The 12,008-nt window shown below is 47.8% G+C and overlaps 1 protein-coding gene across 4 annotated transcripts in view; it reads right to left on the bottom strand.

The window, feature by feature from the left end:
* nup98 (nucleoporin 98 and 96 precursor) overlaps nt 1-12,008 on the bottom strand; it is a 108,337-nt gene that overhangs the window by 10,917 nt on the left and 85,412 nt on the right. For all 4 annotated transcript variants that reach the window (XM_059963546.1, XM_059963549.1, XM_059963547.1 and 1 more), the window contains 4 exons: nt 11,473-11,694; nt 9,732-9,973; nt 8,527-8,681; nt 210-321 (listed from right to left, as the gene is read on the bottom strand). In XM_059963546.1, the coding sequence (XP_059819529.1) occupies nt 210-321; nt 8,527-8,681; nt 9,732-9,973; nt 11,473-11,694 (731 nt within the window). The remainder of the gene's footprint in view (nt 1-209; nt 322-8,526; nt 8,682-9,731; nt 9,974-11,472; nt 11,695-12,008) is intronic.

The raw sequence follows: 12,008 nt of genomic DNA, 5'->3' as shown, positions 1-12,008 counted from the left end.
GCCGAACACAACAGTCCAGAGCGCGGTGTAAACACAACCCATGCCAAACACACCTCATACATCCTGCCACTATCGAGAAGAGGGGTTCCCAACCCGGGGTCCGTGGACCCCTCGGTCACGGCATGAAAATGGTTGGGAACCCTGATCTAGAGGGGCACTGAGGTTGGGAATGATGCTAAAGGAATGCAAAATAAACATGAAATACGTACCGGACTGTGCCAGGCGGTCTTTAGCAGTGAGACACTCAATCAGCTCGATTCGGCTGCAGAGAGACATCACCTCGGAGTGAATCTTCTCCAGCTCGTAGGTTGGATCCTCCACCTGCAGAACATACGAGGTAGTTCATACTCCCGACAGGGCAGCCTCCCCACACAGACACACAGCCCATTGCTTACCCTAACTGGGGTTATGCAAGGGAGGGCAGAGGATAGAACCCTGACCTGAAATGCAGAGCCCACTGCTGATGCCACCCCAGGCTGTGTGGGGAGGGAGGGAGAGCCATGGTCAGCACAGCCACTGCTGATGCCACCCCAGACTGTGTGAGGGGGGAGGGAGGGCCATGGTCAGCACAGCCACTGCTGATGCCACCCCAGACTGTGTGAGGGGGGAGGGAGAGCCATGGTCAGCACAGCCACTGCTGATGCCACCCCAGGCTGTGTGAGGGGGGAGGGAGGGCCATGGTCAGCACAGTCACTGCTGATGCCACCCCAGGCTGTGTGGGGAGGGAGGGAGAGCCATGGTCAGCACAGCCACTGCTGATGCCACCCCAGGCTGTGTGGGGAGGGAGGGAGGGCCATGGTCAGCACAGTCACTGCTGATGCCACCCCAGGCTGTGTGAGGGGGGAGGGAGGGCCATGGTCAGCACAGTCACTGCTGATGCCACCCCAGGCTGTGTGGGGAGGGAGGGAGAGCCATGGTCAGCACAGTCACTGCTGATGCCACCCCAGGCTGTGTGAGGGGGGAGGGCCATGGTCAGCACAGTCACTGCTGATGCCACCCCAGACTGTGTGAGGGGGGAGGGAGGGCCATGGTCAGCACAGTCACTGCTGATGCCACCCCAGGCTGTGTGAGGGGGGAGGGAGGGCCATGGTCAGCACAGTCACTGCTGATGCCACCCCAGGCTGTGTGAGGGAGGAGGGAGGGCCATGGTCAGCACAGTCACTGCTGATGCCACCCCAGGCTGTGTGAGGGGGGAGGGAGGGCCATGGTCAGCACAGTCACTGCTGATGCCACCCCAGGCTGTGTGAGGGGGGAGGGAGAGCCATGGTCAGCACAGCCACTGCTGATGCCACCCCAGACTGTGTGAGGGGGGAGGGAGGGCCATGGTCAGCACAGTCACTGCTGATGCCACCCCAGACTGTGTGAGGGGGGAGGGAGAGCCATGGTCAGCACAGTCACTGCTGATGCCACCCCAGACTGTGTGAGGGGGGAGGGAGGGCCATGGTCAGCACAGTCACTGCTGATGCCACCCCAGGCTGTGTGAGGGGGGAGGGAGGGCCATGGTCAGCACAGTCACTGCTGATGCCACCCCAGGCTGTGTGAGGGGGGAGGGAGGGCCATGGTCAACACAGTCACTGCTGATGCCACCCCAGGCTGTATGAGGGAGGGAGGGCCATGGTCAGCACAGTCACTGCTGATGCCACCCCAGGCTGTGTGAGGGGGGAGGGAGGGCCATGGTCAACACAGTCACTGCTGATGCCACCCCAGGCTGTGTGAGGGGGGGAGGGCCATGGTCAACACAGTCACTGCTGATGCCACCCCAGGCTGTGTGAGGGAGGAGGGAGGGCCATGGTCAACACAGTCACCGCTGATGCCACCCCAGGCTGTGTGAGGGAGGAGGGAGGGCCATGGTCAACACAGCCTCAGCACGATTGACATTTGGAATTAAGAAGAGGACAGGGGACTCTGGAATTCTCTGCACAGTGCCACAGAGACATGGCACAGAGGACTGGTCATTTACATAAAGCAGGACAAGGCCCTTCAGCCCTCGATGTCTGTGCCAAACATGATCCCAAATTAAACTAGTCCTTTCTGTCTGTACACAAGCCCATTCCTCCAGTGCCTGCATATTCATTGAGAACACACACCAGTTCTCAGAGGGTGTCCACATTGGAAAGTGCAAGAAACTTCAAGTTCCTGGGCACCAATACGTCTGAAGATCTATCTGGGCTTAACACTGATGCAATTATGAAGGAGGCACACCACAGTTATATTTCATGAGGAGTCTGAGGAGATTTGGTATGTCACCAAGACTCCAGCAAATTTCTACAGATGTACCATGGAGAGCTTTCTAACTGGTTGCATCACTGTCTGGTATGGAGGCTCCAATGCACAGGATCCGAAAAAGTTGTAAACTCAGTCATCTCTAACACGGGCACTAGTCTCCCCACCATTAAGAACACCTTCAAAAGGTGATACCTCAAGAAAGTGGTATCCATCATTAAGTACCCTCACCACCAGGGACCTGTCCTCTTCTCATTGCTACCATCAGGAACCTGAAGACACACATTCAATTTTAGGAACAGCTTCTACCACTGCCCCATCAGATTTCTGTATGGCCATGAATACTACCCCACTATTTGCTTTCTTCAATAGTTCCAGTTAATATTAGAGAAATGTATAGACACCCTGAAATACTTGTTCTTTACAGATATCCATGAAAACAGAACACTCCAAAGAATGAGTGACAGTAAACCCAAAGCCACCCTACTCTCCTCTCCCCATCCCACTCATCTCAGCAAAAAGCATCAGCATCCTACACCCAACAGCAAAGCCCCCAAGAACCACCACCATCTGCAGTACAACTAAAACATTGTTCCCCTGACAATTCGACATCTTCTCCCTAATAATGGGGCACAGGGTGTCGCTGTACTACTGCCACAAAACAACTGATTTCCTGACATACGTCAGCAATAATAAAAGTGACCAATTCTGTCCCTATCTACCATCATCTTAACTCCACTATGTATTTGTGTCCACCACCACCCCAGGAACCTAACACTCAGCAAAACAAAAACTAGCTCCTTACATCTTTAAATGCACAGCTCCCTGTATTCAACATTACAACTCTGGGTAAATTATTTTTTAACTGTCTACCCCAACTTTCAAGAAACACTCGATTCTGGCATGGTTCTGAAGGACCGGAAGCTAATGCTTCTGCATCTACCAATGGGCAATCCAGTCACTGGAGGTTTGGAGAGGAGGAGAATTCAATCAGGTCCACTACCAGAGGATAAGGGCAGGAGCGGTTCATGGCACTGTAATAAAGCTTTGACAAGTGGACAACGTCTGAGTGGACATAGAGTTGTGATCTTAAAGCTTTACCTCTTTGAGGCTTCACTCAGAGAAAGTCAAGGAAAGTTCAAGTTTTTTCCTTCACATCTGCTCAGCTCGGTAGAGATGACAGGCAGGATAGGGCAATGCTCCTCTTACGGGATGTGGGAAGGAAGGGAGACCTCCAGTATCCCTGACCACTACAACTGCGAGATGTGCATCCAGCTGCAGTTTCTAACAAACCGCGTTTAGGAGATGGAGCTGGACCTGGATGAACTCTGGATCATTCAGGAAGCTGAAGGGGTGATTGGGTCTGCCTCAGTGACTCAGAAGAGAAAGAGGAGGAGGCATTAGTCAGGGGCATGAACAGGAGTTTCTGTGGCCTAGAATGAGATTCCCGGATAGTATGTTGCCTCTCAGATGCCAGGGTCCAGGATATTTTAGATCGAGTCCTCAGCACTTTTCAGTGGGACGGTGAACAAACAGAAGTCATGGTCCACGTAGGCACCAATGACGAGTAGGACGAGTGACAAGGTTCTGCAAAGGGGTTTCAGGGAGTTATAGGGCAGGACGTGCAGGGTTGGGATCTCAGGATTGCTACCTGTACCATGTGCTAGTGAGGCTAGAACTAGGAAGATTATACAATTTAATATGTGGCTAAGGAGTTGGTGTAGGAGGGAGGGCATAAGATTTTTGGGTCATTGGGCTCTCTTCCAGGAAAGGTGGGACCTGTATAGAAGGGACGGTTTGCACTTGAACTGGGGGGAGTTAACATCCTTGCAGAAAGGTTTGATAATGCTACGTTGTGGGGTTTAAACTGAAGTTCAAGGGGAATGGGAACCAGTGTGCTAGAACAATTAGTGGAGAGGTTGTGGAGGCAAATATTGGTAAGACCTCAAAGTTAGGAATCAAAAAGTTGAGCATGGTGCAACAGAATCAAAAAGCGTGGCTACAGGACTGTAGGCATTATATTTGAATGCACACAGTATACAGAATAAGGTAGATGAACTTGCAGCACAGTTGCAATTGGCAGCTATGATGCCATAGGCATCACAGAATCATGGCTGAAAGATTATAGCTGGGAGCTTATGTCCAAGAATACACATTATATTGAAAGGATAGGCAGGAAGGCAGAGGGGGAGGCGTTGGTCTGTTGATAACAAATGAAGTCAAATCACTAAAAAGAGGTAACATAGGGTTGGAAGGTGCTGAATCATTGTGGAGAGAACCAAGAACCTGCAAGGGTTAAAAAAAAAACTGATGGGAGTTGTATACAGACTCCCCCAAACAGTAGTAAGGATGTGGCCTACAATTACAACGGGAGATAGAAAATGCATGACAAAAGGGCAGTGTGACAATAGTAATGGGGACTTCAATGTGCAGGTAGATTGGGAAAATCAGGTTGGTGCTGGATTACAGGAGGGAAAATTTCTAGACTGCCTACAAGATGGCTTTTTAGAGCAGCTCATGGTTGAGCACACTTGGGGATCAGCTGTTCTGGATTAGGTGTTGTGCAATGAACTGGAATTGATTAGAGACTTCAAAATAAAAGAACCCTTAGGGGCAAGTGATCACAGTATCGAATTCACCCTGAAATCTGAGAAGGAGAAGCTAAAATCAAATGTATCAGTATCACAAAGGAGTAAAGGGAATTAGAGGCATGAGAGAGGAGTTGGCCAGAATTGGTTGGAAAAGAACACTGGCAGGGATGATGGCTGGAATTTCTGGAAGCAATTCACAGGATATACATATACATCCTAAAGAGGAAGAAGTATTCTGAAGGCAAGATGACACAACTGTGGCTTTTACATTGGCTCTGACCTCCTGTTAGCCAAAGAGAGGGCTTATCATAGAGCAAAAATTAGTGGGAAGTTAGAGGATTAGGAAGCTTTTTAAAAAACCAACAAAAGGCAACTAAAGTCGTTAAGGTACAGATGAAATACAAAAGCAAGCTAGCCAATAATATTGAAGAGGATACCAGAAGTTTCTTCAGATACATCAAGTGTAAAGGAGAGGCGAGAATGGATATCGGACTGCTGGAAAACGATGCAGGAAAGATACTGGCGTGGAGAGTGGAATGGCTGACAAGCAGGAGGCAGTGAGTGGGAATAAAAGGGGCCTTTTCTGGTTGGCTGCCTGTAACTGGTGGTGATCCTCAGGGGCCAGTATTGGGAATGCTACTTTTCACATTACTTGTCAATGATTTAGATAATGGAATTGATGGCTTTGTGGCAAAGTTTGTGGATGACACGAAGATAGTTGGAGGGGTAGGCATGCCGAGGAAGCAATGCGATTGCAGCAGGACTTGGACAATTTGGAACAAGGGGCAAAAAAGTGGCAGATGGAATAGTGTTGGGAAATCTTTAATAAAGTTTGCTAAAAGGAACATTAGTGTAAAGTATCTAAATGGGGAGAAGGTTCAACTATCAGAGGTGCAGAGGGACTTAGAAATCTTTGTGCAAGATTCCCAGAAGGTTGATTAACAGATTGAATCTGTGGTAAAGGCAGCAAATTCAATATTGGCATTTATTTCAAGGGGAATAAAACATAAAAGCAAGTAGATAATGCTGAGGCTTCATAAGACACTAGTCTGGCTGCATAGAGTATTGATAACAGTTTTGGGCCCCATGTCTCAGAAAGGATGTGTTGTTACTGGAGTTAGGGCAGGAGGTGGTCACAAGGATGATTCCAGGAACAAAGGGGTTAACATATATGGGACGTTTGGCAGCTTTGGGCCTGCACTCACTGGAATGCAGGGGGGATCTCATTGAAACCTACCAAAATTGAGCAGCGACACTTTAGAATAGAGGCAAGGAGGAATTTTTTTTGGCAGTGTGTAGTAAACCCATGGAACACTCTTCCACAGACTACAGTGGAGGCTAAGCCCATGGGTATATTTGGGGCAGAAGTTGATAGTTTCCTGATTGGTCAGGGCCTCAAAGGATATGGCAAGAAGGCAGGTTTATGGGGTTGTGTGGGATCAGCCATGATGGAATAGTGGAGCAAACTCAATGGGCTGAATGGCCTAATTCTGCTCCTGGGTTTTATGATCTAATGGATGCTGGAGAGGTAGTTATAGGGGAGAAGGAAATAGTGGACGAACTGAATTTTGCATCAGTCTTCACTGTGGTAGACACTAGCAGTATGATGGAAGTTCCAAATGCCAGGGGTCATGATGTGTGTGAAGTTGCCATTACTAGGGAAAAGTTTATTGGGAAACTGAAAGGTCTGAAGGTAGATAAATCACCTAGACTAAATGATGCACACCCCAGAACTTTGAAAGAGGTGGCTGAAGAGATCATGGAGGTATTAGTAATGATCTTTCAAGAATCATTAGATCCTGGAATGGTTCTAGAAGACTAGAAAATTGAAAATGCCACTCCGGTCTTAAAAAAGGGAGAGAGGCAGAAGAAATGAGACTGTAGAACAGTTAGTCCGAGCTCAGAATTTGAGAAGATGTTAAAGGTTATTAAAGATGAGGCTCCAGGGTACTTGGAGGCACATGATAAAACAGGCCATACTCAGCATGGTTCCACAAAGGAAAATCTTGCTTGACAAACCTGTTGGAATTCTTTCAAGTAGAAACAAGCAGGATAGACAAAGGAGAATCAGTTGATGTTGTGTACTTGGATCTTCAGAACACCTTTGAAAAGGTGTCACATGAAGCTACTTAACAAACTATAAGCCCAAAGATTCTAGCATGGATAAAGCAGTGGCTGATTGGCAGAAAGAAGAGTGGGAATATAGGGAGCCTTTTCTGGCTGGCTACTGGTGACTAGCTGTGTTTCACAGGGATCTGTGTTGGGACCAATTCTTTTTACGTTATACGTCAATGACTTAGATGATGAAATTGATGGCTTTATTGCAAAGTTTGCAGACAAGGTAGTGGAGGGGCAAGTAACTGAGGAAGTAGGGAGGCTACGGTAGAACTTAGATTAGGAGAATGGGCAAAGAATATGGAAGATGGAAAAGTGTTAAGTGAATGGTCATACAAGTCGGTTGAAGAAATGAAAGGGTTGGTTATTTTCCAAATGGAGAGAAAATACAAAAAAATTGAGAGGCAAAGGGGCTTGGGAGTCCTTGTGCAGGATTCCCTAATGGTTAATTTGTAGGTGGAGTTTGTGTTGAGGAAGGCAAATGCAATGTTAGCATTCATTTCCCAAGAGGACTACAATATAAAAGGATGTAAAGTTGAGACTTTATAAAGGACTGGTGGGGCCTCACTTGGGAGTATTGTGAGCAGTTTTGGGCACCTTATCTAAGAAAGGATGTGCCGAAACTGGAGAGGGTTCCAAGGAGGTTCGCGAAAATTATTCCAAGATTGGACGGCGTGCAATATGAAGAGCTCTGGGGCTGTATTCACTGGAATTCAGAAGAATGAGGGGTGACTTCATGGTAACATCAAATGGTGAAAGGCCTTGATAGAGTGGATGTGGAGAGGATGTTTCCTGTGGTGGGAGAGTCTAAGACCAGAGGACACAGCCTCAGAATAGAGGGGTGTCCTTTTAGAACAGAGATGAGGAGGAATTCCTTTGGCCAGAGAGTGGTGAATCTGTGGAATTCTTTGCAACAGGCAGCTGTGGAGGCCAAGTCATGATCTACAGTACATTTACACCAGAGGTTAACAGATTCTTGTTTGGTCAGAGAACAAAGGGATGTGGGTCGAAGGCAGGAGATTGGTGCCGAGAGGAAAACTGGATCGACCACGATGAAATGGTGGAGTAGACTTGATAGGCCGAATGGCCTAATTCTACTCCTACATCTTATGGTCTTTAGCACCAATCACAGGCAATGTGTTCCACCCACCCACCACTCGGCACAAGGGAAAACCTACCCGAGATCCACCCCAACCCCGATAATTTCCTCTAATCACAAAATAATGCTTCTTGCATTAGCCATTTTCCTCTGGGAAAGTCTCTGGCTGTCTGCTTGATCTATGCCACTCATCATCTTACACACCCATCTGATCATCCTTTGCTCCAGAGAAAAGCCCCAGCTCACTCAACCTTTCCTCATAAGACATGCTCTCTCATGCATACAGCTTCCTCGTAAAACTCTTCAGCACCCTCTTCAAAACTTCCATGTCTTCCCTGTAATGAGGGGGCCAGACCTGCTGAGTTCCTCCAGCATTGCTTTTTACTGAGCGCTGTAGCAGAGATATAGGCCCTTTGGCCAGCCTGGTCTGGAGGTTCTGCTTACCGACAGAGCGTGAGACCATAACGCGTTTAGGGTCTGTTCATCTGTTCTGCTCACCTCAGCAAGTCCCCGTACCATCTCCAGGACTCGGATGTAATCGTGGAAGACAGCTCCAGCCGTGTCCCAGTCCTGGATATGGACAATGCACTCGGGCAGGGCCAGCTTGCCCAGGAAGAACTTCAGGTAGCTGTAATTCTCATTGATGATGGCGTCTGGTGGTCAGGGAAGAACAACAGTGGGTGAGATTTCATCAGTGTGACCATTTCACCTGCATACCACTCACTAAAACAAACACACCCCCCACCCTCAACATACGCAGCAGGGCCAAGTTTGTTTTTTTATTTTGGTTTATTGTCAGTAGAGTGAAAAGTTTGTCCTGCATGCCATTTATAGATAAGACCATGCATTGTGACACATGACAATTTGAGTTACTGCTACCTTCCTGTCAGCTGGAACCAGCCTGGCCATTCCCCTCGAACCTCTCATTAACAGTGTTTTCAATCTCAGAATCGCCACTAAATGGATGTTTTTATTGTTTTTTTACACCATTCTCTGTAAATTTTAGAGACTATTGTGCATGAACATCCCAGGAGATCAGCAGTTCCTGAGATGCTCAAACCTCTCTGTCCGGCTCCGACAATCAGTTCATGGTCAAAGTCACTTAGATCACAGTTCTTCCCCATTCCGATGTTTGGCCTGAACAACCGAACCTCTTCGCCATGTCCAGATGCTTTTATGCATGGAGTTGCTGCCACATGATTGGACAATTAGATATTTGAAATAATGTACTTAATAAAGTGACCACTGAATATGTACTTTCATAATAAATGTTATGATTTATTTATAACTTTACAAATACTGAACAGGGTCTTCCAGCCCACTGAGCTGCACCACCCAGCCACCAATTTAACACCAGCCCAGTCACGGGACAATTTACAACGAGCAATTAACTGACTAACTGCAACTCCTGTGGACTGTGGGAAGAAACAGTAGCACCCAGAGGAAACCCACGCACACACAGGAAGGAACATACAAACTTTTCTTACACAGGATACCAGAATTGAACTCTGAACTCCGTGCCCTAAGCTGCAATAGCGCTGTGTCAACCGCTATGCTATCTTGGCCCCTGTGGAATAATAAACCACTTGTAGTTGAGATGGGAGTTTAGCTCCTTCCCTGGCAAAGCTTTATGGCATTGTGTTCAAAGCACCAGGGGAAGGGAGCACTATACACACCCAAGGGACTCGATCGGTGCCACGTACCTGAAGCCAGGTGCCGAACCACCAGCTGGTGACAGTTGTTCCAGTGGCCGGCCTCAATCAGGTGCAGGGCCTCTTTGTGGAGGTCGCCGTTACGGTGAGCACGCAAGCTCTTGGCATTGTGGATCCACTGCGATGGGATGCCGAGCTGCTGCTGCAGGAACTGCTCCTTCTCCTTCAACTCGTCTGTCTCCTCCAGTGTGCAGTGCCTGTTCAACTGCTCCCGGACCGCGGTCACTCGCTGCCTGTTGGAACACAGCTTCTCAGTGGGCATCTCTCCATTACAGGGCAACAGCATATCCTAGGGACAGTCACCATAAAGTAGCAAGCCCACCACCCTTACCAGAACACAGCTCCTCAGTGGGCATCCATCTTCATGTTTATTTAGAAATACAAGTGCCCAACCATTTGCACCACCCAGTAACCCACCATTTAACCCCAGCCTAATCACAAGACTATTTACAAAGACTAACCTACTAACTGCAGTGTCTTGAGACTGTGAATGGAACCTGGAGCACCTGGAGGTTATCCACATGCACACAGGGAAGATGGATAAACTCCTTATAGAGGATGCTGGAATTGAACTCTGATGCCACAAGCTGCAACAGAGCTGCGCTGACCACTACACTACAGTGGTGTCCTCAGTATAGGAAAACACACCACGAAGTAGGAAGACCACCACCCTCACCAGAGGGCATCCTCATCACTCTCCTCCCATGAAACCATTCGGAGCCAACAGAAACACTCAGGTTATGTCAAGGTTGCATCACTGAACGCAGTTCTTGTTCTCCATTACAGGATGGATGTGGAGGCTTTGGAAAGGTCCCCAAGATGCTGCCTGGATTGGATAATGTTAGCTATAAGGGGGAGACTAGTAAGATCATAAAACATACGGGCAGAATTAGGCCACTCAGCCCATCAAGTCCATTCAACCATTCCAGCATGATTTATTACCCCTCCCAAGCCCATTCTCCTGTCACCGCCCCACATCCTTTGACACCCTGACAAATCAAGCACATCAACATCTGCTTTAAATATACCCAATGACTTGACCTCCAAAGCCACCTGTAGCAATGAACTCCATAGATTCATTACCCCTTAGCTAAAGGAATTCCTCCCCTTCTATTGAGCCTGGTCCTAGACTACACCAGTATTGGAGACATCCTATCAAACATTGAAAATCTTAGTGGATGTGGATAAGCTTCAATGAGATCCCCCTTCATTCTTCTGAACTCCAGTGCGTACAGGCCTAGAACCAAACACTCCTCATACGTTAAACCTTTTATTCCTGGAATCATTCTTGTGAACATCCTATAGACTCTCTCCAATGCCATCTCATCCTTTCTTTGATAGAGGGCCCAAAACTGCACACAATACTCCATGTGGCCTGACTAATACCCTATTAAAGCCTCAACCTGACAATTTTGCTCTAGATTTCCAGCATCTGCAGTCACCTGCTTAAAAATAGTGAAAGTTATTTTTTTTTTGCCCCTCACAAGGGCGATGAGCTTTTGGAGGCCTGTGGGATTAGCACAGACAGGCACTATGGTTAGTATCGACATGGTGGGCTGGAGGGCTAGTTTTGATATTGTGTAACTCCATGACTCTCTCCTCTTTCACCAATTATACCCAGTGTTGAACACTAGCCTTACCCCCCCATAATTTATTTCACAATCCTGTAAAAAGTACCCCCCCCCCCAAGCATAATCCAATCTGTACAACATGGCCCCTGGGGCAAACTCACTCCAGGTTGGGGATGTGTAACAGCACAAAGACAGCCCACTCCCAGAGTCCGGCTGCCTCCAGCTGGGCAGCATAGCTAGTGTGCACCATCGCCTGGTGTTTCTCCGACAAGTGGCTATAGTTCAGAGCCTGAAGCACTGCCCAGAGGTGCCAACTCAGCCGAAAGTCCAAGTGGTCAGGCGTCACCGTCCTGGGGTTGAGGAGTGGATGGAGCTCATGGTGCCTGAGGAAGGAGTAAACCATTGAATTAAATCAGATCAGGCAAAAAAACAGGAACTGCCTGTCGACAAACAGAGAAGAGACACTAGTCCTTGAGGGGTCAGCCTTAAAGACAAGTAATTGACTGTGGACTTCTAAAGTTCATATTCAAAGTAAATTTAAGTACACATACATCACCATGTACAACCCTGAGATTTATTTTCTTGCAGGCATTCACAGTAGATACAAAGAAACACCACAAAATGAAAAACCACACACAAGATGTGCAAAAGACAGCAAACTGCTTAAGTACAAAATAATAATAATAATAATAATAAA

Source organism: Hypanus sabinus, chromosome 3, assembly GCF_030144855.1.
Source record: "Hypanus sabinus isolate sHypSab1 chromosome 3, sHypSab1.hap1, whole genome shotgun sequence".
NCBI classification, from domain to species: Eukaryota; Metazoa; Chordata; class Chondrichthyes; order Myliobatiformes; family Dasyatidae; genus Hypanus; species Hypanus sabinus.
Note: the sequence above shows the minus strand (reverse complement) of the source record. Positions and strands in the feature narration are given on the sequence as shown.